Source organism: Mustela nivalis (genome assembly GCF_964662115.1).
Source record: "Mustela nivalis genome assembly, chromosome: 19".
NCBI classification, from domain to species: domain Eukaryota; kingdom Metazoa; phylum Chordata; class Mammalia; order Carnivora; family Mustelidae; genus Mustela; species Mustela nivalis.
This window is the reverse complement of record NC_139038.1, coordinates 16,069,758-16,095,057: the sequence shown is the minus strand read 5'-3', so window position 1 is coordinate 16,095,057 and position 25,300 is coordinate 16,069,758. Positions and strand designations below refer to the sequence as shown.

The 25,300-nt window shown below is 44.8% G+C and overlaps 1 protein-coding gene and 1 long non-coding RNA gene across 4 annotated transcripts in view; one reads left to right on the top strand and one right to left on the bottom strand.

The window, feature by feature from the left end:
- Nucleotides 1-191: 191 nt before the first annotated feature.
- On the bottom strand, nucleotides 192-6,478 carry LOC309854873. The gene is made up of 4 exons (XR_014306470.1): nucleotides 6,218-6,478; nucleotides 6,058-6,102; nucleotides 3,050-3,119; nucleotides 192-1,135 (listed from the first exon to the last, which is right to left on the bottom strand). It is a non-coding gene; the product is annotated as an uncharacterized lncRNA (long non-coding RNA).
- Nucleotides 6,479-8,382: 1,904 nt separating this feature from the next.
- LOC309854793 (integrin alpha-X-like) overlaps nucleotides 8,383-25,300 on the top strand; it is a 30,912-nt gene continuing 13,994 nt past the window's right edge. Inside the window, exons 1-21 of one of the 3 annotated variants that reach the window (XM_082714285.1) lie at nucleotides 8,383-8,460; nucleotides 9,157-9,352; nucleotides 9,935-10,040; nucleotides 12,132-12,235; nucleotides 12,531-12,601; nucleotides 12,755-12,869; nucleotides 14,509-14,639; nucleotides 14,755-14,900; nucleotides 15,141-15,294; nucleotides 15,608-15,758; nucleotides 15,952-16,025; nucleotides 16,222-16,351; nucleotides 16,439-16,581; nucleotides 16,770-16,910; nucleotides 17,004-17,213; nucleotides 20,476-20,606; nucleotides 20,736-20,893; nucleotides 21,033-21,187; nucleotides 21,846-21,977; nucleotides 22,067-22,140; nucleotides 22,355-22,496. In XM_082714285.1, coding sequence (XP_082570411.1) covers nucleotides 9,298-9,352; nucleotides 9,935-10,040; nucleotides 12,132-12,235; nucleotides 12,531-12,601; nucleotides 12,755-12,869; nucleotides 14,509-14,639; nucleotides 14,755-14,900; nucleotides 15,141-15,294; nucleotides 15,608-15,758; nucleotides 15,952-16,025; nucleotides 16,222-16,351; nucleotides 16,439-16,581; nucleotides 16,770-16,910; nucleotides 17,004-17,213; nucleotides 20,476-20,606; nucleotides 20,736-20,893; nucleotides 21,033-21,187; nucleotides 21,846-21,977; nucleotides 22,067-22,140; nucleotides 22,355-22,496 — 2,523 coding nt within the window. In that variant the 5' untranslated portion in view covers nucleotides 8,383-8,460; nucleotides 9,157-9,297. Of the gene's footprint in view, nucleotides 8,461-8,651; nucleotides 8,869-9,156; nucleotides 9,353-9,934; nucleotides 10,041-12,131; nucleotides 12,236-12,530; nucleotides 12,602-12,754; nucleotides 12,870-14,508; nucleotides 14,640-14,754; nucleotides 14,901-15,140; nucleotides 15,295-15,607; nucleotides 15,759-15,951; nucleotides 16,026-16,221; nucleotides 16,352-16,438; nucleotides 16,582-16,769; nucleotides 16,911-17,003; nucleotides 17,214-20,475; nucleotides 20,607-20,735; nucleotides 20,894-21,032; nucleotides 21,188-21,845; nucleotides 21,978-22,066; nucleotides 22,141-22,354; nucleotides 22,497-25,300 lie in introns of those variants that run through there. The other 2 variants (XM_082714286.1, XM_082714284.1) reach the window with 2 other exon arrangements.

Genomic DNA, 25,300 nt, shown 5'->3' with positions numbered 1-25,300 from the left:
TCTAGCTGATCTCCTGCTACCTGATGTTGTCTCAGCCTGCTACTTCTTTGCCATCATGACTCCTACCCCACACTATATCATTCTTAAAGAGTATATCCAAAAAGAAGATCTAACAACTGTAGATATCTATGCCCCCAACATGGGTGCAGCCAACTATATAAGCCAACTGCTAACCAAAATAAGGAGACATATTGATAATAATACATTTATTGCTTCTTTCCACAGTTTGGTGACTTTGGCCTTTGCTGCTTTGAACATTGGGGTACAGATGGCCCTTCTTTTCACTACATCTGTATCTTTGGGGTAAATACCCAGTAGTGCAATTACAGGGTCATAGGGAAGTTCTATTTTTAATTTCTTAGGGAATCTACACTGTTCTCCAAAGTGGCTACACCAACTTGCATTCCCACCAACAGCATAAGAGGGTTCCCCTTTCTCCACATCCTCTCCAACACACGTTGATTCCTGTCTTGCTGATTTTGGCCATTCTAACTGGTGTCAGGTGGTATCTCAATGTGATTTTGATTTGAATCTCCCTGATGGCCAGTGATGATCAACATTTTTTCATGTGTCTGATAGCCATTTGTATGTCTTCATTGGAGAAGTGTCTGTTCATGTCTTCTGCCCATTTTTTGACATGATTATCTGTTTTGTGTGTGTTGAGTTTGAGCAATTCTTTATAGATCCTGGATATCAGCCCTTTGTCTGTACTGTCATTTGTGAATATCTTCTTCCATTCTGTGGGTTGCCTCTTTGTTTTCTGGACTGTTTCCTTTGCTGTGCATGAGCTTTTGATCTTGATAAAGTCCCAAAAGTTCATTTTCACTTTTGCCTTTGGAGACATATCTTGAAAGAAGTTGCTGTGGCTGATATCAAAGAGGTTACTGCCTATGTTCTCCTCTAGAATTCTGATGAATTCCTGTCTCACATTGAGGTCTTTCATCCATTTCGAGTTTATCTTTGTGTATAGTGTAAGATAATGGTCATGTTTCATTCTTCTACATATAGATGCCCTTCAACAGACGAATGGATAAGGAAGATGTGGTCCGTATATACAATGGAGTATTATGCCTCCATCAGAAAGGATGAATACCCAACTTTTGTAGCAACATGGACGGGACTGGAAGAGATTATGCTGAGTGAAATAAGTCAAGCAGAGAGAGTCAATTATCTTATGCTTTTGCTTATTTGTGGAGCATAACAAATAACACAGAGGATATCAGGAGATGGAGTGGAGAAGGGAGTTGAGGGACATTGGAAGGGGAGATGAACCATGAGAGACTATGGACTCTGAAAAATAATCTGAGGGTTTTGAAGGGGCGGGGGGTGGGAGGGTGGGGAAGACTGGTGGTGGTTATTATGGAGGGCACGTATTGCATCGAGCTCTGGGAGTGGTGCATAAACAATGAATTCTGTTGCACTGAAAATAAATTAAATAAAAAATAATACATTAATTGTAGGAGAACTTAACACTCCACTCTTAGCAGCAGACAGGTCAACTAAGCAGAAAACAAACAAAACAAGTGCTTTGAATGACACTCTGGAGCAGATGGACAATATATATCTATATTTCTGTATAGATATATATAGGTATCTGTAACATTGCTTCCTAATACAACAGAATACTCATTCTTCTCAATGAGAACTTCCTCCAGAATAGACCACATACTGGGTCACAAATCAGGGTTCAACTGATACCAAAAGATTGAGATTATTCCCTGCATAGTCTCAGACAACTATGTAAAGCTGGAACTCAATCCCAAGAAAAGGTTTTGAAGGAATTCAAACACTTGGAAGCTAAAGACTATCCTGCTCAAGCATGTTTGAGTCAACCATGAAATCAAAGAAGAACTTAAACAATTCATGGAAACCAATGAGAATGAGGACACATCAGTCCAAAACCTATAGGATACTGCAAAGGTGGTCCTAAGGGGAAAATACAAGGGCATCCAAGCCTCACTCAAATAAAAAATAGAAAAATCCAGAATACACAAACTATCTTTACACCTTAAAGATCTGGAGAATCAACAACAAATTAAGGATAACCCATGTATGAGAAGGGAAATAATTAAGATTAGAGCAGACATCAATGAAACAGAAATGAGTAATACAGTAAGGAGATCAACAAAACTAGAAACTGGTTCTTTGAAAGAATTAATAAGACCAATAAACCACTGGCCAGACTTATCCAAAAGAAAATGAAAGGATGCAGATTAATAAAATTAGGAATGAGAAGGGAGAAATCATGACTAACACCAAGGAAATAGCAAGAATAATCAGATACTATTATCAACAGCTATATGCCAATAAGTTAAGCAACCTAGAAGAGATGGATGCCTTCCTGGAAACCTATAAACTGCAATACTGAAACAGGAAGAAATTGACAATTGAATATACCAATAACCAGTAACAAGAGTGAAGCAGTGATCAATAGCCTCCCCAAGGACAAGAGTCCGAGGTCTGATGGATTCCCTGGGGAATTCCACCAAACATTTTAAGAAAAAAATAATACTCATTCTCTTGAAACTGTTTTAAAAAAATAAAAATAGAAACTAAAGGATGATTTCCAGACTGTATGAGGCCAACACTACCTTGATCCTCAAACCAGGCAAACACCCAATCGAAAAGGAGAATTTCAGACCAATATCCCTGATGAATATGGATACCAAGATTCTCAACAAGATCTTAGTTAATAGGATCCAACAGTCCATCACAGTCCATCACAACCAGGTGGGATTTATCCCTGGAATGCAAGCATGGTTCAATATTTGCAACTCAATCAGTGTGATAGAACACATAAATAAGAGAAGGTTTTCATGCATTTTTAAGGAGTGTAATGACCAGATTCTAGTTCAGACAAGGCTGGACAAGTCCTGTCCTGAAGGCTAATCCAGTTCTCATGAAATTCTTCACAGCTGCTCAATGAGGTGGATATTATTGTTCCCATTTTGCAGAAGAGGATACTGATTATTAGTGAGGTTATGTTAACTTAATCAAGGTCAGGTAGACTTTTCATAGCTGAGACTCCAACCCAGCTTTGCCCACTCACCTTTGAGAGCTGAATTGAAGGCTGGGAGCTGGGACAGCATTGTGGAGCCTTCAGATGGAAAGTATGTTCTCTCCAACGGAAACACAGAAGGAGATAGCTCAGTTATCAATGCTTAAGCCCCTACCCCCCTTACTCTGACCACATAATTTCCTCTTCTTTTTCCTCATTTCCCAGTGACTTGTCTTTGCTTCTTCTTTTCTCTTCTGTCTCGATTTCACAGAACTTAAGTACAAATTAAGTACTATGTTCTTCTCATTCCAGCTAAGTCACTTGCCAGCAGTGGGAGTCAGAGCAAGAACAACACTTTGACTCTCCTAGGAGTTTTGCCAATGTCTGTACATGAACCAAACCAGTGCTCCTTCCTTATTCCTTCACTGTTGCCCCAGGGTTTTCCTCATCCACCAGGTACACATTTGCTGGGTTCCCTAACATCCCTCTTCTTATTTCCTAAAGCCTTTTACTCAACCTAAACAAATCCCTGTTGTATCCAATATTTGTCCTAATTCAAGTTAGTTTGCATTCTAGTAAGGCTGCCTCTGCCTTGTTTTGAGGCAGTGTTCTGATTTATGCAACAATTAAGCAGATTGCACGGTGATCTGGATGGAAGAGTTGGTCTATTAACTTCAAATCTTTGCAGACTCCCTTTCCACATACCTGTCCACCCCACTTACACACTTATCCATTCACTTTTTCCATTTACCCTGTCACTTGCTCATCTGTCCATGCACATACTCATCTACATCTATCTATCTGTCTATCATCTATCTGTCTATCATCTATCTATCTGTCATCTATCTATTTGACAGAGAGAGAGAGAGACAGAGTGAGTGAGAGCAAGGATACAAGCAGAGGGAGTGGCAGAGAGAGAAGCAGAATTAGGCCCCCTGCTGGGCAGGGACCCTGACACAGGACCCAATCCTAGGACCCTAAGACCATGAGGTGAGCCGAAGGCAGATGTCCAACCATTTGAGCAACCCAGATGCCCCTCATCTACCCTCTTATCACACTCATTCATCCACATACTCAACAGAATGTTTGAGCCCTGGTTGTATCTACTCCAATCCTACAGGTGATCCTTGGAGAGAAAAAGAGAAATGACTGTCTGCTTTCAATGAGCCTCATTGAGAGGGTGTCACCTTTTATTCTTCACTAAGGAAGACTGATTGTTAATTTTCACCTTTGTCCTCAGCTTATAGCAACAGCAGCAACAAACAGCAGCAAGTGCTATTTCCCAGGCACATAGCTGAGTTGCAACAGCGAACGAGACCAGAACTGTTGGATCTTCTGTACAAAAAGACTTGTTCCCTTGCCTGGGATTAGCTCTGCCATTCTTTAACTTCATGTGGGTACCGAGTATTCACTGGGTGCTTCCTGTGTGGCAGGTGTTGTGCTGAATGCTGAGGTCAGAGGAGCCGGAAGGACAAAGTCCCAATTTGAAGTCTATAGTCCCTATCTCAATCCCTGGTGTTTCAAGACATTTTTTCCCCAAGCATCTCCTTATTAGACTCATCAAAGCTGAGTTAATCACTTCCTTTCTGAGCCATACAATCATTCTTCTGTCTAGTAAAACTTGTGATTTGAATGCATGAAAATATTTTCTCCCTTGTAGGGTATGGTCTCCTTGAGGGCCAGCACGCTTTCCTGCTTGTCTTGCTTCCCCAGCAGCTAGCCCACAGTCTGGGTCACATGAGAAGCTCATGTGTGTAGGATAAATGGTTGAGTGAACAAATGCTGCCCAGGCAGCATATGGGGTAGAGAGGAGGCAGTAAGATCATTAGCAGTGTGGTCAAGATTCTGGTTCCTTGAAATCTGTCTTTACCTTGTACTAGCTGGGAAACTTGAGACAAATGACTCAAGTTCTCTGTGCCTCAATTTTGCATCTGTAAAATGAGAGTAATAGCAACTCCCCACCTGCAATGGACTGTTGTGAACATTCAGTGAGCTAACATACATAAAGTGTACAATATGTTAGTATTACCTCAGTTCTTTTGTTCTGCCACCAAGATGTTATTACCTTATGCCAGCTTCTCCTGTCCACGTCCCGAGTTCCTAACTACTGGCAAAAATCCTCTAGCACTTTCAAATCATTCATCATAACACAACTCCAGGCCTAGAGCTCCAGGAATTCAGGAGAACCAGTTGCTTTTGGAGGACAGCTTTTTCCCTGAGAACATGAGTATGCATGTGTGTTTCTATACTATAGAATTAAAATAAATTCTGTTTTGAGAAAATCTGGAGGTGAGGCAGGCAATGTCCTTCAAAGACAGAGAAGTGAGACAGACTTCATGTAGTAAGAGGAAGGGCAGAAACTCTAGGGAAAATCCGTTCAGGCTACACCAGTAAGAGTGGGGTGGAAATGGACTAAAAAATACAAGTTTTCCACCCACCAGATATCGGTTCTCTTTCCATGGAAAAGAAACATGGGAGACAGACCCAAGATGATTCAGTTCTACTTAGCTCAGGCAAATCAAACCTGAATTAAAGCAGCTTATGTCTGTGTTGTGTTTCTCCACTAACAACCGCCCCCTCCCCGGCCCCACCAGTATGTCACAGAGCAGATGCAGCCCTTACTGCCCCACTGCCCTGCCAGAATCTTCTTCAGTCAGCACCTCTAGGCTCAGGGACAGAGCAAAAACTTTTTGAGTGAGGAATGTCAGCAGTGGGAAAGGCTGGCTGCCCTCCAAACTTCCCTAGACCTCCCCATGTGAATACCTGAGCTGTGCCAGATGGACAGAGCTGGATGCGACTGATTCAGGGTCCCACAGGACTCACGAGATTGGGGAATTTGGGCGTCCACTCCTTCTTTGCTTAGGTTGTCTCCCTCACCTGCCTTCCTTTTTCTGAAAGTGTCACATCATGATTCATTGAAATGAAAAGGGGCTGTGCGTTTTAGTTCCTGGTTGGAGCCTCACTGCTCTCATTTGTAAAATGGATGGGCTGAACTAAAGACATATCCTGTTCTCACTGTTATGGTTTAAGTTATCTTTGCTGCAGGTTAGATGTCTTACCTTTCTTGGATTTTCTCTGAAGTATCATGGAAGTATGCTGGGCAGCTTGAAAGAAGAAATGAAGTCTTATTTGTCCAATATAATTGTCTTATGTACTCTAACCCACCAAAGGTGGAGCCCAAGCACAAGGAAAGGAAGCAATGGAAAGGTCAGGACTCACCTTCGAAGGCTGGGGTCCTCTCTGATACTCACCCTGTCTGTGAGCTCTAGTCTCACAGACATCTTCTGGCTTGAGTCATTTCTGCCTTGTCTTTTATTTTCTTTGGACTCTGTGCCACTTCTCCTTTTTCTTTATTGGGGTTCTTTGTCATAATTTCCTTCTCCCTCAGATTTTCTTCATCTCCAAGAATTCCAGGGCTTTTCTCCATCCGTATTGTATCTGAGGTCTCTTCAGGGCTGCTTATCTCCAAGTGACATTGGTGCCCACATTCTTCAGTCCCAGATCCTTTCCCATTACCCTGGCACCGTTGACTCCAGGGTCCCTGGAAGCTTCTGTTGTCATAACTGAGAACTTCCTCACTTTGCATCTGACAGCTTGTGACCCTGTATACCCTCCCTTCCAGGCAGCCATTCCATGATGTCCTTCTTCTCTTCTCCTGGGCTTCTTTCTTTCTCTTTGAAGACTCCTTTCTTCTCAGTCTTCCTCTGCTCCTGCTCTGCTGCCAACACTGACTTTTCTCTCCCTCCTCTGAGCATCTTTCTCTTCCTTCTTTACACTCCCATCAGGATCTCAACCAGCACTTCTGATGGATACAAAACTCATCTCCAACCAAGACTTTTCTCTCGAGATCTAGCCCCATTGGTTCAGTCCTCCTCTAGGACATCTCCTCTTTGAAAGCCTTTAGTACCCTCTTACCTAACACAATAATCATCACAGCATAGTATTGATAATAGTCAATAACAGAAGCTCTTATACATTCTTCTTAACATTTCACACTTACTAACTCAAACTTCCTGGCAACAATAGAAGGTGTGTATTTTTTTGAAGATTTTGTTATTTTTTATGCTCATTCTCTTTTTTTTAATTTTAATTTTTCTTTATTTCTTTATTTATTATTTATTTTCAGCATAACAGTATTCATTTTTTTCCCATGGTTATATATACATATTTTTAAAATTTATTTTTTATTTATTTTCAGCATAACAGTATTCATTATTTTTGCACCACACCCAGTGCTCCATGCAATCAGTGCCCTCTGTAATACCCACCACCTGTTTTTGCACCACACCCAGTGCTCCATGCAATATGTGCCCTCCCTAATACACACCACCTGGCTCCCCCAACCTCCCACCCCCCACTCCTTCAATACCCAACTTTTGTAGCAACATGGACGGGACTGGAAGAGATGATGCTGAGTGAAATAAGTCAAGCAGAGAGAGTCAATTATCATACGGTTTCACTTATTTGTGGAGCATAACAAATAGCATGGAGGACATGGGGAGATGGAGAGGAGAAGGGAGTTAAGGGACATTGGAAGGGGAGGTGAACCATGAGAGACTATGGACTCTGAAGATTTTATTTTTAAGTAATCTCTTTTTTTTCCGTTGTGAATCTGAGGGTCAATGTTTAATTTATTTTTGTTTATTTATTTATTTATCTATTTATTTTCAGTTATCCACTGTATAGTACATCATTAGTTTTTGATGTAGTCTTTACACCAACGTGGGGCTTGAACTCACAACCCCAAGACCAGGATTCATGTGCTCCACTGACTAAGCCAGCCAGGCACCCAGGGACATTTGTACTTTTATTATCACCTCCCACATTGTGGATGAGTAAACTGGAACCTAGAGAGGTTGAGAGAGTCCAAGCTCTTAAACACTGAATTTTGGTTTTCAAAATCAAAGTAGTCCTACCTCACTGCTCCCCTCCGCCACCCCACTCCTACAAGTATTCTCAGGGACCATCACCACAGTCCTCCCCTTAGGGAGCTGTTAGCCTCCAGTCCATTCCCATGGCCACTAGCTCACCCTAGAGGGCCCCATTACCTCCCTCTTAACTGATCTGTCTTCGGCGAGTTCCCAATGAAACCCAATTCATATAGCCCCTCTTTTTAGCTTCCTAAAATGTAAATTTGAAGACTTCATTCTCCCTAATTTGATACAATGCTTCCCTTTGCCCTCAGGATAAAATAAACATGCCTTAATGGGGCTTTCCAGACCTGGGTCCTACTTCTCCTCTCCCCCGCCTCCCATGGTATTGGCCTCATTTCTTGCCACTTCCTACCTCCTACTCTCTGGTTTCCCATCACTGCTTTCCCAAGATGCACACTCATTCTCATGCCTCTTCTATATTTGGTTACCTCTTCTAAAATACACACCCTTATGGTCAGTTGCCTTCAAGACTCAGCTCAAGTGCCCCTCCAGGAAGACTTTCAGGAAATCCACACCCTTCTAACTTGAGTAAGCTACTCTGTGGTCTGTGGCCTTCTCATTTCATAGCAACATCTTGCTGTTTGCACATCTGTCTTCTCTACTGACCCCAGGGCTTGTGTTTTTGTTTTATCTTTTTGTTGTTAGAGAGGTACATGATCAGCCTCAAATTAGCATGTTGTGTAACTGATTGAATATTCACTCTGTTCTCCTCCTAAGGCCTGGATTCATGACTTGTGGCCCAGAGATTTCCAGGTCTGAAGTGGAGGGTCCCCATCAGGGTCTTCCTTAGGGCCCTAACTACTCTGGCATCTGGTGGTTTTCCCTCAGCAGGTGAACTGAAATTTCAAGGTCAAGAGGAATCTTCTGCCAGTACAACTAGAGAAACTTGGAGAGGTGTTGCAGGGCAGGGATCTACAACCACCTAAACCTAGTTTGGTAAGGCAAGAAATCTATGGTTAGAAAGACTCCTGAAGGAAATTCTGTGTGGCTCAGTTGGTTTAAGCATCTGCTTTCAGCTCAGGTCATGATTCCGGGGTCCTGGGATCAGGCCCTGCATTGGGCTTCCTGCTCAGCAGGGAGCCTGCTTCTCCCTCTCCCACTCTCCCTGCATGTGCTTTCTGTCCCTCTGTGTCAAATAAATAAATGAAATCTAAAAAAAAGAAGGAAAGACTCTGACATACAGCATATGTGGCTATGTCGACCCTTTTTTTCTGCTTAATTTAGTCCTATTCTCCGCCCTCTACCTCTGACTCATGCTGACAGCTTCCCTTCCTGCTTCTGGCCTCCTGGTCACCTCTCTGCACACTTGTTCCCTCTGCACCCTGGTTCAGCTGTTCTCTCAGCAGCTGAGGAGCACAGAAGCTCATGTCTGACCTTCCAGTCATGACCAGGATCAGAACATCCCTCCTCTTGTTGATGGGTAAGTCATGGGCCCCAGTGAAGGGATATGAGAAGATTGGGGTCCAGGTAGAGAGAGAGCTGAGACTGTACATGTTTTAGACCCAGACATTAAGGGGGTATCTGGAAATGCATAGGGCTTTGGATCTGGAGTTTTTGGAGGGAGAGGATATTGAAGAACTAATTTTAGGGGAGTTTAAGAGACACTAGAAAAGGAGCCGATTGCCTGAATAATCCAGTGATTTCCCAAGTAGGAAGAACAAGTCAAACTTGCACTCTATTCACAATGTTACTTTGGCCTAAGTTTTCCTGGATTCTTCCTCTTGGAAGCCCCCAGTGGCAGGGGTGACAAAGGAGTGTCTTTCGAGCTTGTGTGTTGCTTGTGAAAATGGAGAATTGAAGCTGGCCAGTGGGTCAGCGGGTGAAGAACTGTCTCTGTTGCCTGAGGAGAGAAGGCCGGGCGAGGGAGGCCAGGCTGGGCGTTGAGAAATCCTGGAGGTGCTGGGACATAGGGCCTACAGGGGACAACGGGTGTTGGGGGCTGGGGAGATGGAACAGGAGGAAGACCCTTCTTCAGAGTTCCTTTTCTCACCCCGTTCCTCAGCCTCGGCTTCTTCTCTCTGCTTCAATTTGGACACAGACCAGCCAACAATCTTCCTTATGGACAGTGCTGGATTTGGACACAGCGTGGTCCAGTATGGCAATACCTGGTAAGGACGGGGTGGTGACTTGCCTTTGATTTTTACCAGCTCCTCTCCATGCATAGGGTCCGGTCCTTTCCCATGACCCTCTTATCCTCTGTCTGGTGTGGCAGTTCCCCCAGTGCTATGGAGAGTTGGACTGAAAGCAGGTGTTGTCGTGCCATCTTGATAATCACAACTAATATTTATTGAGTGCTTACTAAGTGTCCAGCGCCCTTCATGTGGGCCCTGGTCTGTTTTATTTTATTTCACTTTACTTTAAATTCCAGTATAGTTAACACAAAGTGTCACTATTAGTTTCAGGTGTACAATACAGTGATTCAAAAATCCCATACCTCCCATCCAAGTACTAACCAGGCCCGACCCTGCTTAGCTTCCGAGATCAGACAAGATCGAAGTGCGTAAACCTGGTGATTCACAGACCTGTACCCCTGGGGATAAAAATATATGTTTATAAAAAATAAAAAATTAAAAAAAAATCCCATACCTCGCCTGTGCTCGTCATGACAAATGCACCTCGTAACCCCTGTCACCTGTTGTACACAGCCCCATGCCCATACCCTCTGGTAACCATTGGCTGGTTCTCTATAACTAAGAGTCTGTGATTGGTTTGTCTCTCCCTGTTTTTGTTTGCTTTGTTTCTTAAATTCCACATGTAAGGGGCGCCTGGGTGGCTCAGTGGGTTAAAGCCTCTGCCTTCAGCTCGGGTCGTGATGCCAGGGTGCTGGGATCAAGCCCCACATCAGGATCTCTGCTCAGCGGGGAGCCTGCTTCCTCCTCTCTCTCTGCCTGCCTCTCTGCCTGCTTGTGATCTGTCAAATAAATAAATAAAATCTTAAAAAAAAATTCCACATGTAAGTGAAATCACATGGTATTTGTTTTTGTCTGACTGATTTCACTTAGCATACTATTCTCTAGCTCCATCTATGCCATTGCAAATGGCAAGATTTCATTCTTTTCTGTGGCTGAATAATATCTCTATCTCTGTTTATCTGTATATACCACATCTTCCTTATCCATTCTTCGGTTGGTGGACACTTTTGCTGCTTCCATCTCTTGGCTGTTATAAATATTGTTGCTATAAACATCAGGGTGCATATAGCCCTTTCAGATTTTGTATTATTTGGGTAAATATCCAGTAGTACAATTGCTAGATCATAGGATATTTCTATTTTTAACTTTTTGAGGAACCTCCATACTCTTTTCCACAGGGGCTGCACCAGTTTGCATTCCCACCAATGGTACACAAGTGTTCCTTTTTTCCCACAACCTCATCAACACCCCTTTTTTTAAATAAAAAAAATTTATTAACATATAATGTATTGTATGCCACAGGGGTAAGGGTCTGTGAATCATCAGGCTTACACACTTCACAGCACTCACCATAGCACATACCCTCCCCGATGTTCATCACCCAGCCACCCTCTCCCTACCCCCCACCCTCAGCAACCCTCAGTTGTTTTCCTGAGATCAAGAGTCTCTCATGGCTTGTTTCCCTCCTGATTCCATCTTTATCAACACCTCTTGTTTCTTGTGTTAGTTTTAGCCATTCTGATCGGTGTGAGGTGATATCTCACTGTAGTTTTAATGTGAATTTTTAGGTGAACACTGATTCATTCTTCACAATAACCTTATGAGGTACATAGGTATCAACTGTTCAACAAATATTTATTGAACCCCTACTACTAAATATTTCAGGAGCCAGGCAATACACCAGAAAACAAAACAGACAAAAAAAAAAACCCCTCCCATGTGGAACTTACAATGTATTAATCTCCACTTTGCGGATGGGAGGCTTAGAGGAGTGAGACAAACTTACTGAGAAGTCTGGCTCTGCTGTTCACATTCTTTTTAAAAAAATTTTATAAAGACTTTTATATATTTATTTGACAAACAGAGAGAGATAGTGAGAGAGGGAACACAAGCAGGAGTAGTGGGAGAGGGAGAAGCCAGCTTCCTGTGGAACAGGAAGCCTGATACAGGGCTCGATTCCAGGACCCTGAGATCATGACCTAAGCCATAGCAGACGCTTAATGACTGAACAACCCAGGCACCCTGCTGTCCACATTCTTAGTTATAGTGTTCTTTGTCTCCCTCCAGGGTGGTGGTTGGAGCCCCCCAGGAGATAAAGCGTACCAACCAAACAGGCAGTCTCTACCGGTGTGACTACAGCATGGGCAAGTGTGAGCCCATCCACCTGCAGAGTAAGTCACTGCCCCTCCTTAGGACTTAGGTCTAGACTGTCACGCTCTAGGGAACTGCGGGGAGCACAGAAGCCCTCCTTCTCAGTTCCAGCTCTGTCTGAGACCCTTAACCTTCCGGGCTTCCTGACTCCCTTATGGCCTCCCTGTCCATCACACCCCCACACCCCCACGGCTCCATCAAGACCCGAAAGCCCTTCACCAGTCAGACTTCTTGTCTTTCAGGGTTGAGGTGACCCCTGCCCAGATCTTTTACAGCCCCCTCTGCCCTGTGGGTAACACATATATGTCCCCTCAGTCCCCCCAGAAGCTGTGAACATGTCCCTGGGCCTGTCCCTGGCAGCCTCCACTAGTCCCTCTCAGCTGCTGGTGAGTTGCCTTGGGTTGTGGAACTGTCCTGAGGGAAGGAGTGGGGACCTGTAGCTGGTGCGGCTCGGGGTCTAGGGGAGGGTGAAGGTACTGGGACAGGAGGACAGGATGGAAGGAGGAGCAGGCCCTCCCCTCAGGCGCCTCTGTCCCTAGGCCTGTGGCCCCACAGTGCACCATGCATGCAGGGAGAACGTGTACTTGACGGGGTTCTGCTTCCTGATGGGCTCCTCTTCTTGGCAAGCCCAGAGGCTCCCGGCTGCCCTGCAGGGTGAGTGTTGGGCGTCCACTGGCTCCTTTGAGGGGCATACACGCCTTGTGACTGGATAAAAAAAAGGATATCTGGAAAAAAACATTACTGGATGGGAGAGTGGTTCCAAATGTGGGCTGGAGAGTCACTGCCTGATTTTACACCTTGCCCTGTCACTGTCCCACTTACCCTCTTGGAGACTCAGTTTTTTCATCTGTCTGATGGTGATAATGACACAACCAAGCCTAAGAGGGACAGAAGATTATCCATGGCCAGGGTTTAACACAGTGCCTGGCAAGTGGTGAAGGCTCATTTAATGTTCGCTGCTATTATTTTAGGAGAAGGGGATTTATTTGCACACAGTACCTCCTAGGGTCTAACCACTTGGTTTGTGGAAATGTGTCATGAGAGTGAAGCCAGTCTGAGTGGTGTGTGTGTGTGTATGGATGGATGTATACATCTGTGCGTATGCATATATATGTGTATGCATGTGTCTGATGTCTATTTCCATGCAAACGTATACATGAGTATGTGTGTCTGTGTGTGCGTATGAGCATGCATCTGTATATGTGTGTATGTATATGTGAATATGTATGTATGAATGTATGTGTATACACACATATATGCACACACATGCATACGCACACATGTATATAGGTACATGTATGCATGTGTGTGTGTGCATGCAGGTTGAGGCATAGGGTCTGGCTTTCCCCATGTTGATAGAGGTGGGAGATACGGAGTAAGAACAGTAAGTTTTCAGATCTAACCACGGCAGTCCTAGGCCTCTCCTTGGTCTCACATTTACCCTCAGGCTCCTGTGGAGATTGACATCTGGCCACTGAATGGAGTGCGCTTACAGTACCTCGTAGACTCTAGACTTTACTCATAGGAGCCTGGGCTCCCTTCAGAACACCCAGGTGGGAACCTCTGGAACAGAAAGGGGAACCTGGGAGAGGTTCCTCTTTTTTTTTTTTTTTTTTTGACCACTTCTGAATTCACTCAGGAGGGGCTTAAGAGCCTATATTTAAGCTGAGAACAGAAAAGGGCCAGTATGTGGCTGTTGTCGGGGTGACATTAAAAATATTCAGCAAAAGTACAGTTTGGCACTGACTAATGAAGATGGACTCTGGCCAGGGCAGAAGCAGTCCCCCTTCGTGCTAGATCATGGAGATGTGGGGAAAGAGGTAGAGTAGAGCTTGGGAAAGAGACATGGACAGCCAAGCTACCGTGGGGAATGGCTCCTAGCTTCTTACCGTCTGGATTCGAGGAACTTCTTTTTTTTTTTTTTTTAAATTTTCAGCATAACAGTATTCCTTGTTTCTGCACCACAGCCAGTGCTCCATGCAATCCGTGCCCTCTCTAATACCCACCACCTGGTTCCCTCAACCACCCACCCCCCGCCGCTTCAAACCCCTCAGATTGGATCTGAGGAAGTTTTACTTTTTTTTTTTTTTAATAAACCAGGCTGACTACACAGGTGTGAGCAGCTGTGTCACAGATGTAGCTTCTTTAAGGACTTTAGGAGGCCAAAGGGCCCCGTTCTATGCAGGGTTTGTGGAAGCCCTTGGGTCGGGGGTGGAGAGTTCTTACAGCCAAGAGGTTGAGGTCCTCGGCTCTGGAGTGCTCTTTGGCGGACGGGTGCCACCTCTTTTCCCAGAGTGTCCAAGGCAAGAGCAGGATATCGTGTTCCTGATCGATGGCTCGGGCAGCATCTCCTTCCCTGATTTTGCCAAGATGCTGAATTTTGTGAAGGCTGTGATGAGCCAGTTCCAGAAACCCAGCACCCAGGTGTGCCGTTGGGAGAGGGAAGGGAAGTGTGCAGGGCCCGTGTGGGAGGCTGGTGGCGGACAGCCTGCGGTTCTGCTCCGGCGGCCTTGGCCCCCAGCCCCTGCAATTCCCTCAGTTCTCCCTGATGCAGTTTTCCAACAAGTTCCGGGAGCACTTCACTTTCAAAAAGTTCACAGACAGCTCAAACCCACTAGCCCTGTTGGATTTTGTGGACCAGCTGGGAGGGTACACTCACACAGCCACAGCCATCCGAATGGTCACGTGAGTCCTGGCTTCTCCTGGGTCCTTCCCTAAAGCATCTGGGTCTTCCTTTGGGCCTCATCTCTCTCCATGAGAGAGGGACAGGTTGGTACTGAAATTCAGCCTGTGGTTTCCTCATCCAGCTGGGGACCTAGGGGTGGGAGCAGGGCCTCCAAGGGATAGGGAGCATCTCCTTCCCCAAAGGCATTAGGAGCGAGCGGCAGGCCTGTTCATAGGTCTCTGGATCCTTTTCTCTGACAGAAACGAACTGTTCACTGCCTCAAAAGGAGCCCGAAAAGATGCCTCCAAGATCCTCATTGTCATCACAGATGGGCAAAAACAAGGCGACCGCCTGGGTTATGAGGATGTCATCCCTATGGCTGAGGCTGCGGGCATCATCCGCTATGCAGTTGGGGTAGGATGTGGACATACCCTGTCACACTTCCTCCCCTTGCTTCCTCTTAAGGCAACTTCCCTTTCTAGGGAGGGGAAGCTCCCTCCTGCCAGCTCTCTCAGCTTCTACTACCTTCAGGATGAAAGCTGTGTCTGGGGACCCTGATCCTTTTCCCTACCCTCCTTGATGCTGTTTGAGCCTCACTTTTCTCATCTGTACACTGTGTGTAATAATATTGACCTTGAGGGGTTACTGGCGTATGTCAGCATCCAGCATGTGCCAGGCATATTAGATTCATGATTGTTTTCACTGAGTTGGTCTTCACTGGGGACAGGTGGGATCAGCTTTTCAAAATCAACGTTCCCGGAAAGAATTAAATGACATTGCATCGAAGCCCTCACAGGAGTACATTTTTAGAGTGGAGAATTTTGATGCTTTGAGAGACATTCAAAACCAACTAAAAGAGAAGATCTTTGCCATTGAGGGTAAGCTACAGAAGAAAATACTCATTTCAGAAACCCTCACCCATAAATGCTTCTTGAACCTGGATCCCAGGCATAAACCCATCCTTTTGGGTGTTAATCTCCCACATTAGATCCTCTAAAGCGGAGGTGTCCTTCTCCGACTTGGCAAAGCCTGTCTTTTTCTCTGAAACCCAGGTGTCATGCCTTCCACCAGGTACGCAGACCATAAGCAGTAGTTCCTTTGAACTGGAGATGTCCCAGGAGGGCTTCAGTGCTGTGATCACACCTGTGAGTCGGGCCCCTTTCAAGCCATTGATGTAGGAAGAGGGATAAGTGCTAGGAGGGAAGGTGAGGAGGGTGTTTGGTGAGTGAGTGGAGGAAGAGAATTCCAGACAGTGAGCAGAGTCGGTGGCAGGCCTTGCTGTGGAACAGGCCATCTTCTTTAGGCTTGGTCTGGCTCAGCCCTGGAACCCTTTCCTCCCAGGATGGACCAGTTCTGGGGGCAGTGGGGAGCTTCAGCTGGTCTGGAGGTGCCTTCCTGTACCCCCAAAACCAAAGCCCCACTTTCATCAACATGTCTCAAGAGAATGTGGACATGAGGGACTCTTACCTGGGTGAGAAAAGGCTGTGGTTGGGGGCACAGGTGGGCAGGAGCTCGGGGGTGGGGAGGAAGCCTTTGTGCTGAGCTGGGCCCTCCTCAGGTTACTCCACTGAGCTGGCCTTTTGGAAGGGGGTCCAGAGCCTGATCCTGGGGGCCCCCCGCCATCAGCATACTGGGAAGGCTGTCATCTTCACCAAGACGTCTGGGAAATGGAGGCCGAAGGCTGAAGTCGCAGGGACTCAGGTTGGATGTTGAGGAAGCCAGAGTGGAACGTGAGGGAGGCAGGGTCTGCAGGGGCAGAGAGAGAGGAGATGAAGGGGTCTGGGAGCCTGTAGGGGGACGTCCCGGTGGCTGGGGAGAAGTGGGACCTGTCCCAGAAGGGGCTGCCTCTGGCAGGGGCAGGCGGGATGACTTTTGGCTGTGCCCTGCAGATCGGCTCTTACTTTGGGGCCTCCCTCTGCGCTGTGGATGTGGGTAGAGACGGCAGCTCAGACCTGGTCCTCATCGGGGCCCCTCATTACTACAAGCCAACCCGAGGGGGGCAGGTGTCTGTGTGCCCCTTGCCCCAGGGGGTGAGTGTCTGATGAGCCCAGGGCTGGGTGGGGCCTGGGTGAGGGGTGGAGGGATTGCCTGTGTTGGGACCTGACACTGGTTTTGTTCTGCAGAGGGCTAAGTGGCAGTGTGGGGCCATTCTCTTCGGGGAGCAAGGCCACCCCTGGGGCCGCTTTGGGGCAGCGCTGACGGTGCTGGGGGATGTGAATGGGGACAAGCTGACGGACGTGGCCGTCGGGGCCCCAGGAGAGCAGGAGAGCCGGGGTGCTGTCTACGTCTTTCATGGAACCTCAGGGCTGGGCATCAGCCCCTCCCACAGTCAGGTGAGGCCCCGTCACGTGTTCTTTTGTTACAGCAGCTTTTTCCTTGCTTCTTCTTGTTTTCTAGTCTGCCACCAGAAAATTCTCCTTTACCTCATCTTACTTCTTTGCCCAGCACTGGCACCTTGTAGGCAGCAAGCAAAATCTGTGGAACTTAAAAATGAACACATTGGAATGTTCTCTGCTTTGTATGAGGACTTGATTTTTTTTAATTTATTTTTTTAATTTATTTATTTACTTGACAGAGGTCACAAGTAGAGGCAGATGGAGAGAGAGGAGGAAGCAGGCTCCCTGCCGAGCAGAGAGCCCGATGCGGGGCTCAATCCCAGGACCCTGGGATCATGACTTGAGCCAAAGGCAGCGGCTTAACCCACTGAGCCACCCAGGTGCCCCAGAGGACTTGATTTTTGAGTGAGATCTCCATTCAGGACTTTTAATCCCACAGTGGCTTTATAAGGTACATAGGCCTGGTATTAACAGATTCATTTTAGAAATGAAATCTGGGGCATGGAGAATACCAGTGATTTGACTTGTCCAAGGTTTATAGTGGATCAGGAATGGTGATGAGTTAGGTTCCAATTTCCTGACTTCTAACCCGGTTCTTGGTCTTTTGATGACTCCCTGGTGCCAATCTAGGTCTGGCTGCCTTAGTCTGCCTGTCTACCCACCCCTTCTTCTCCATAGATGCTATATGACCATTCCCTCATGCCATCAGCTGTCCTGCCAGATGTCTGTCTTGATGGGGAAAGCTCCCTGAAAAGGGAAGACTTCTTCCCTTGGCAAAAGTCAAAGAAAGCCCCATTTAAAAATAGGTAAAAGATCTGAACAGACATTTCTTCAAAGATGATATACAAAGGACCAATACATATATGAAAAAATGCTGAACATCATTAATCATCAGTCATTAGCAAATCAAAACCACTATGAGACACTACTTCACAGCCACTATGATGGCTAGAGTAAAAAAGACAGATAATAACAAGTGTTGATGAGAATGTGGAAACTTTGGTACCCTCAAACTCTGCTGGTGGGAATATAAAACGCTGCAGTCACTTTAGAACACATCTGGCAGTTTCTCGAAAGGTTATCTGTAGAGTCATTGTATGACCTAGCAATTGTACACTGTATGACTCAAGAAAATTTTGAAAACCTATGTCCACACAAAAAGTTATACATGAATGTCCATAATAGCATTATTGATGGTATCTAAAATGTAGAGACAGTCCAAATGTCCATTAACTGGTGAACACATACATTCTATTGTAAATAGATATGCATACAATGGAATACTATTTGGCCATAAAAAGAATGAAGAACTAGTATTTGCTCTATGAATGAACCCCTTCTTTTCCTTATGCTAAGTAAAAGAATCCAGAAACAAAAGGATACATACTATATAATTCTTTTTATATGAAAGGTAAATAGGTAACTCCATAGAGACAGAAAGTAGATAAGAGTTGTCAGGTGCTGGTGGTGGATGAAAATAGGAATAAGGGGCTGAGTGATAAAGGGTTTTTTGGGGGGGGGTGATGAAAATGTTCTAAAATTGATTTGGTGTTGGTGGCATAACTCTGACAACTTCTTAAAACCATTGAGTTGTATACTTTATGAATTACATCTTAAGAAGTTTTTAGAAAAAAATGTCAAAGAAGATCCCTATAGTACTGTTACTTCCTAGCTATAGGATATTACACATGTCTCCGTGCTCAGTTTCCTCATCTGTAAAATGGTCATAGTAAGAGAACCAATCTCACTGGGCTGCTACTGTGAGGATTAAATGAGTTAGTACATATACAGTATCTACATAGTATAAATATATATATGTACCTGGCATATAATAGGTATTAGAGTATTATAATCAATGATTGTTAATACAATTTAACAATTGAAAGGGTTCTAAGGAACTTGGAACTTTAAGAAGAGAATGAAAGTCTTTGTTGACAGTAACACCAGATGTTCGGGAATCGCATTCATTCTACACCAACTGGTCTAACCTTCCCTTTGCTGCCGCAGTTTAGAGGCATGTGTGTGAACACCCGCAATTGCAAGTACCACTTGATATTGCAAGTACCACTTGATATTGCAAGTATCACTTGAGTTATACCTGAAAGTCTTGACTCTAAGAGAAGGCCTTTCAGATTTGCCGGTCCACCATGATTTTCTTCCTTCCTACTATGAGGTATCCCACCCCATTACTTGACTGGGAAGGACTGGCCTTATTCCCACGGGGCCCACACACTGACCTGAGGATGTGGCCGTGAGATCAGTGTTCTTGAGCATGAGGCTGCTCGACTGGATTTGTGCTAACTCTACCTACCTCTTTCTTTTTAGATGTCCTTAGTAATTAGTAAATTTATCTTTCATTTTATTATTACTATGCTTAATGCCTGCCAGTCCAGCTGTGCTTAGAGATTTTAAAGGGCACATTCTCCAAAGGGTTGGTCATTATAGGAACAATGGAAATAAAAGAGAAGGAACCCACAGGGAGGCAATGTTCCAGAGCTTAGTATTTTCTTGTGGCAATAGCCACTTCTCATCCCAACTTTCCCCCTCCTTGTCCTCTGAAGAGAGAGGGTGGTCCTGGAAAGCAGAAAGGGGCCCTGACACGGAGTCAGAGGGTTTGATTTCAGGTCTGGAGGTGACCTCTTAAAGGCTCTGTGGCCTTGGCACTTTCTGCAAAGTATGGAAGTGGGGTTAAATGAGCTCTGAGTTTCCCCTCTAGCTCTAATACTCATCATAATCAATGACTAGTGATGTCTTCTGTTCAAAGACATATATGCATTTAAGCTTTGCGCAGTGGCAGTATCGTAGCCAATGAGGTTTATCCGAGGTGCGATTATTGCTAATTGAAAACTTTTCTCAAAGACATATATGCGTTAATTCATTTACTACTTACTGCTAAAGTCTAAGATATTATTATCCCCATGTGAAAGATGAGGAGACTGAAGCACAGTAGATTAGATCCTAGCCCAAGGCCTCATGGCTCATGACAAGAGCCAGAAACTGACCTGAGAGTAAGTGGATGAGTGAATGAATGAGACACAGGTCACCAGGCCAACACTTCAACCACCACTTCTTCATTTATGTCTTAGGGATCTTTTCTCTGGTCATCATTTTCCCACCTTTTTTAGGTACTTCTGGTGACATCTTTTCATTACTCATCTTTTCCTGTGTCCTACATTCCCACCTTCCTGTTCCTCTTATTGCTCATTTCCAACTTGTTTCCATCACCCTTAATCTGCCTTGCCTTTCCCTCTCTTTTCAGAGGATCTCAGCCTCCCAGCTCTCTCCCAGCCTCCAGTATTTTGGGCAATCACTGAGTGGGGGCCAAGACCTTACCCTGGATGGACTGGTGGACCTGGCCGTGGGGGCCCAGGGACAGGCGCTGCTGCTCAGGTGAGAAAGTCCTTATCAAACACTTCCAGATCATTCTAAGTCTGCTTAGGATTTTAGCCTCCCCACCCCCATCCCAGTTTGCCCTCCTGGGACCAAGGACCTACCCTCAGCTCAGTGTTCTGCCCATAGGACCAGACCTGTACTCAGGGTGTGGATGCGAATCCAATTCAATCCTGCAGAGATAGCCAGGTCTCTGTTTGAGTGTCGGGAAGAGACCTCCTCTGTCAACGCACTGGGTGATGCTAATGTCTGCCTTCGTATTTATGAAAGTCCCAAGAATCGACTGGGTGAGTCCTCGCCTCTCTGACCCAAGATGTCTGGTCCTTAGAGTCCCTCAGCTCAAGACTTCTGTCTCCTGCCTTGACACTTGTCCATCTGGGGAGTTCCTCGCTCTCTCAGCCCTCCTCATCTTCCTTTCCCCTACAGGTGACCTCCAAAGCTCTGTGACCTTTGACCTAACCCTCGACCCTGGCCGCCAGAGTCCCCGTGCCATCTTTGAGGAGACAAAAACACGGAATCTGACTCGTGTCCGAGTCCTTGGGCTGAGTCAACACTGTGAGACTGTGAAGTTGCGTCTCCTGGTAAGTGGACCTCAGAGTCCTGGGGATGGCAGAGATTCTGAGGCTGGCAGTGGGATGGGCAGGGAAGGAACCTGGAATAAGGAGGCATATAACACTGGTTAGCTGATGAGTAAGTGAGCAAGCACATGTATAAATGGATGGGTCATCTACAACTGCTGAGGCTACACAGCTGGATTTTAGGAGAGTATTACTGCTTCAGAGAACTATGGGGTGATGAGTTGGGATTCTTTGAGGAGCTGCTTCTCTAGATAGGCCCTGTCCTAGGCACTGGGGACACGGCAGTGGACAAAACAGTCGTGCCCACCGGAAACTCTGAGAGAAGGCAAAAAACAATCAACTTCCTAGGTAATAGATATCAGGTAGTGATGAATGCTATGAAAAAAGATGAAGTCAAGGAGGAGAGTAGAGAAGATGTTGGGAGACCTCTTAGATCAGGTAAATTTTGGGAAGATCCTGAATAGAATGAGTGAGCCATGGGGGATGCTGTAGGGAAGGAATAAGGCAGAAAGCAGGCAAAGCAGAGGTTCTGCATGGTGGAATTGTAGCAATTGAACAAAGCTGGGTATCATTATTACCCCATTTTACAGATGAAGGAACTGGACAGTGACTGTGAAGACGCATTCCTTAGTCCCTGCTGTCTTTAATGTCCATCCTCTAGGCCTGCGTGGAGGACACGGTGACCCCCATCACCTTGCGTCTCAACTTCTCCCTGGTGGGCAAGCCTATACTTTCCTTTGGAAATCTCCGGCCTATGTTGGCTATGGATGCTCAGAGATATTACACAGCCTCTGTAAGTCTTGGTTTTGTAATCTTCCAGAAGGGAGTGGAGGGTGTAGACTCCAGACCTTGAGGAAAACCCTGCTTTGCCTTCCCTCTCAGCTCCCCTTTGAGAAGAATTGTGGAACTGACCATGTCTGTCAGGATGACCTTGGCATCTCCTTTGGCTTCTCAGGGTGAGCTACCACTCCCTTAGACCCGTCCTGGTTCCCCAGCACCTCTTCTGGAGCCTGGGACTCTTGCCCTGGCTCTCCCTAACATTTCTAGCCTGTGCTCAGAAAGACCTCCTCTTCCCTGTTTCTCCTCTACCTCCCCACTCTGTGTTTCATCTCCAGACCATTTCTAGCCCCAATTCCAGGATTATCTTCTGCCCTCTACCCCAACACCTAGCTTGAAGACCCTGTTGGTGGGGAGTACCCTGGAGCTGAATATGACAGTGATGGTGTGGAATGATGGTGAGGACTCCTATGGAACCACAGTCACCTTCTTCTACCCTCCGGGGTTGTCTTATCGACGTGTGGCAGAGAGCAAGGTATTTCTTTCTGGGGAATAAAGCATCTGATGCCTGGAGATCAGCAGAAACTCCTGTGCTGGGTTCAAAGCCCAGGAGGGTGCTGCCATTGCTTGGCAGCCTCTTGTAAGCCAAGAGGTCTAGGTTGTTCATGGTTGGGTGATGGATTTAGTCATGTTTCTGGGGCTTGCTTTGCCTCATAATGTGTTCAACTCTGGGTATTGCATTTTAGAGACATTGACTATTAGGAATGAGTTCTCACAAGGCTGCTAATGTGGAGAGAGAGGGGACCCTGCCTTAAATTTCTTCGTATTCCACATCATACCAATATTCCTTTGAAAGAAAATATATCTCTACCATCAAATATTTTAAAACATTGTTCTGTATAAGAAAGAGTTGAATTTATCACTAACTCTAGTTAAGGGTTTTGCATACCTTGATAACCAAACCTGTCTGTATGCCTGATGCACAGCAAAGCCAATCACTGAGACATTGAATTTGAAGCAAGGAAAGAATTTATTGAAGAGACAGCCAAACCAGGAGACAGGAAAGCCAGCCTCAAAACTACCCCCTCTAAGTGGGAGAGTCAGAGATATTTATTTATTTATTTTTACTTTTATTTTTATTAATTTTATTTATTTCTTTTCAGTGTAACAGAATTCATTGTTTATGCACCACACCCAGTGCTCCATGCAATACGTGCCCTCCGTAAGGGGAGATGAACTATGAGAGACTATGGACTCTGAAAAACAATCTGAGGGTTTTGAAGGGGCGGGGGGTGGGAGCTTGGGGGAGCCAGGTGGTGGGTATGACAGAGTCAGAGATTTTTAAGGCAAATAAAAAAGGATCTGGTTAGATCCTTTTGATCTGTTTAGGGGAGAGGAGTTTAGGGATGTGACTTCAGAATAGATAAAGGAAATTACTAAGTAGGGGAGGGTTGATTTTGTTATCTCTGCCTGCTAAAAGCTTCTGTATGTATTTTCATGCAATCCATAACCAGAAAATGGCATCCTTAACACGATCAGAGGGTGGGGTTTTAGGACTTTCTAGGTCAAAAGTTCATCCATTGGACACTTGTGCATGCTCAGAGACAGTGTTCCTGACTGGTTTTGGTCATTTTCTCAGTGAAGTCTTGAGTAAGACAACTAAATCAATATTCTGCTATCATGGTGTCAGGAAAGATTCTATAGAACCTGAGTGGCAGGCTGTATTCTGAGAACAAGCAGATCTGGGTAAAAAGTTGCTGTTATACTTATTAATCCCATTAACCCTTTGGTTACTGGTTTCTACTTCCACTGTCTTTTGATCATTCCTCATTCTTGAGGGAATTGGGAAGATGACTGCTTTAGCTATTTCCTGCTGAAATAGTGTGGAAACCAGGGTTAGAGGAATGGAAACTTTTTGTACTCACCTGGAAATATTCCTTTGTTCCAGTTTGTAAGCCAACATTCTGCATTATCAGTATTTTTGTACTTTTTTTGTTTTTGTACAACATTTTATACTACATTTTATGATTAAGTAGCAAAGAAGAAGAGTTAAGAATATGGATATTCTACATATCCTAGGAAAATTGACCTAATTTTTTGGAGGACCCAAGAAAATAACACTGAAAACCAGTCCAAATCTGAATCTGTGACTTCAGGGGAGATTTATGGTAACCAAGTAGCTCATGTTCTTATTTTGTGAGGACAAACTTCAAATTTCTGAGGAAGTATTAATATATGTACTGTAGGATGAATTAGCTTCTACACAAACACATTGCTCTACTAAAATATAATCTAAAGCAGGGTACCTGGGTGGCTCAGTGCGTTAAGCCTCTGCCTTCAGCTCAGGTTATGATCCCAGTCTACTGGGATTAAGCCCCACATTGGACTCTCTGCTCAGCAGGAAGCCTGATTCCCCCCTCTCTCTGCCTGCTTCTCTGCCTATTTGTGATCTCTCTCTGTCAAATAAATAAATAAAATCTTAATATATAATCTAAAGCAATTATATTATCTTAAACAATATTCTGGCCAAAGGGTTTAAGGCCTTTTGTTGGGCTGTTTGTCTTGGGCAGTTTCATTTGCTATAATTTCTAAAGTTATTGAAAAATTTCAAATTGTATTTCCATGTGATACCATTGCCCACCATGGCAGTAATGTTCTCCTAAACGTGTATCCTAAACATGTACCCAATTCCATCTTCTTGATTTCTGGGAAGATGATCAGAATACTTTGTGATTTCTCTTTTTAACCTGAGAATAGTTGATAGTACTGGTCCAATGGCTGATTTAATTAGAATTACATATGAAAAAAAGGGATGACCAAATATCCTAAAAGACAAGTACCTTCCATGCTCCTGCCATTTAATAATTCATATTGCCAAGGGAAGTTTTGATATCCACAGACAAAAATGTAACATGGGGGTTCATATAGCACTTCTCTTAATTTATTGGGGCGAATACATTCACTATGTAGAATCATTGAAGGTATCATTTGAAACCAAGGAGAATATAGTTAAGTTTGGTATAATTGGTAAAAGGTTATCCAGGAAGAAGTGTGGGGGCCTCATGTGGTCAAGTTCATTTACTCTACAGTATCGTATAGAGAGAAGTAGGACAAGATGAGTAACTTTTGTTAAGACATGATGGGTATTAAGGAGGGCATGTACTGCATGGAGCACTGGGTGTTATACATATGCAATGAACCATGGAGCATTACATCAAAAACTAATGATGTACTGTATGGTGACTAACATAACATAATAAAAACTGAAAAAAAGATTAAATTTTAAAAATTTAATTTTTTTTCATTCTTTTAATTATTTAATAAATGTTTAGAGAGTTC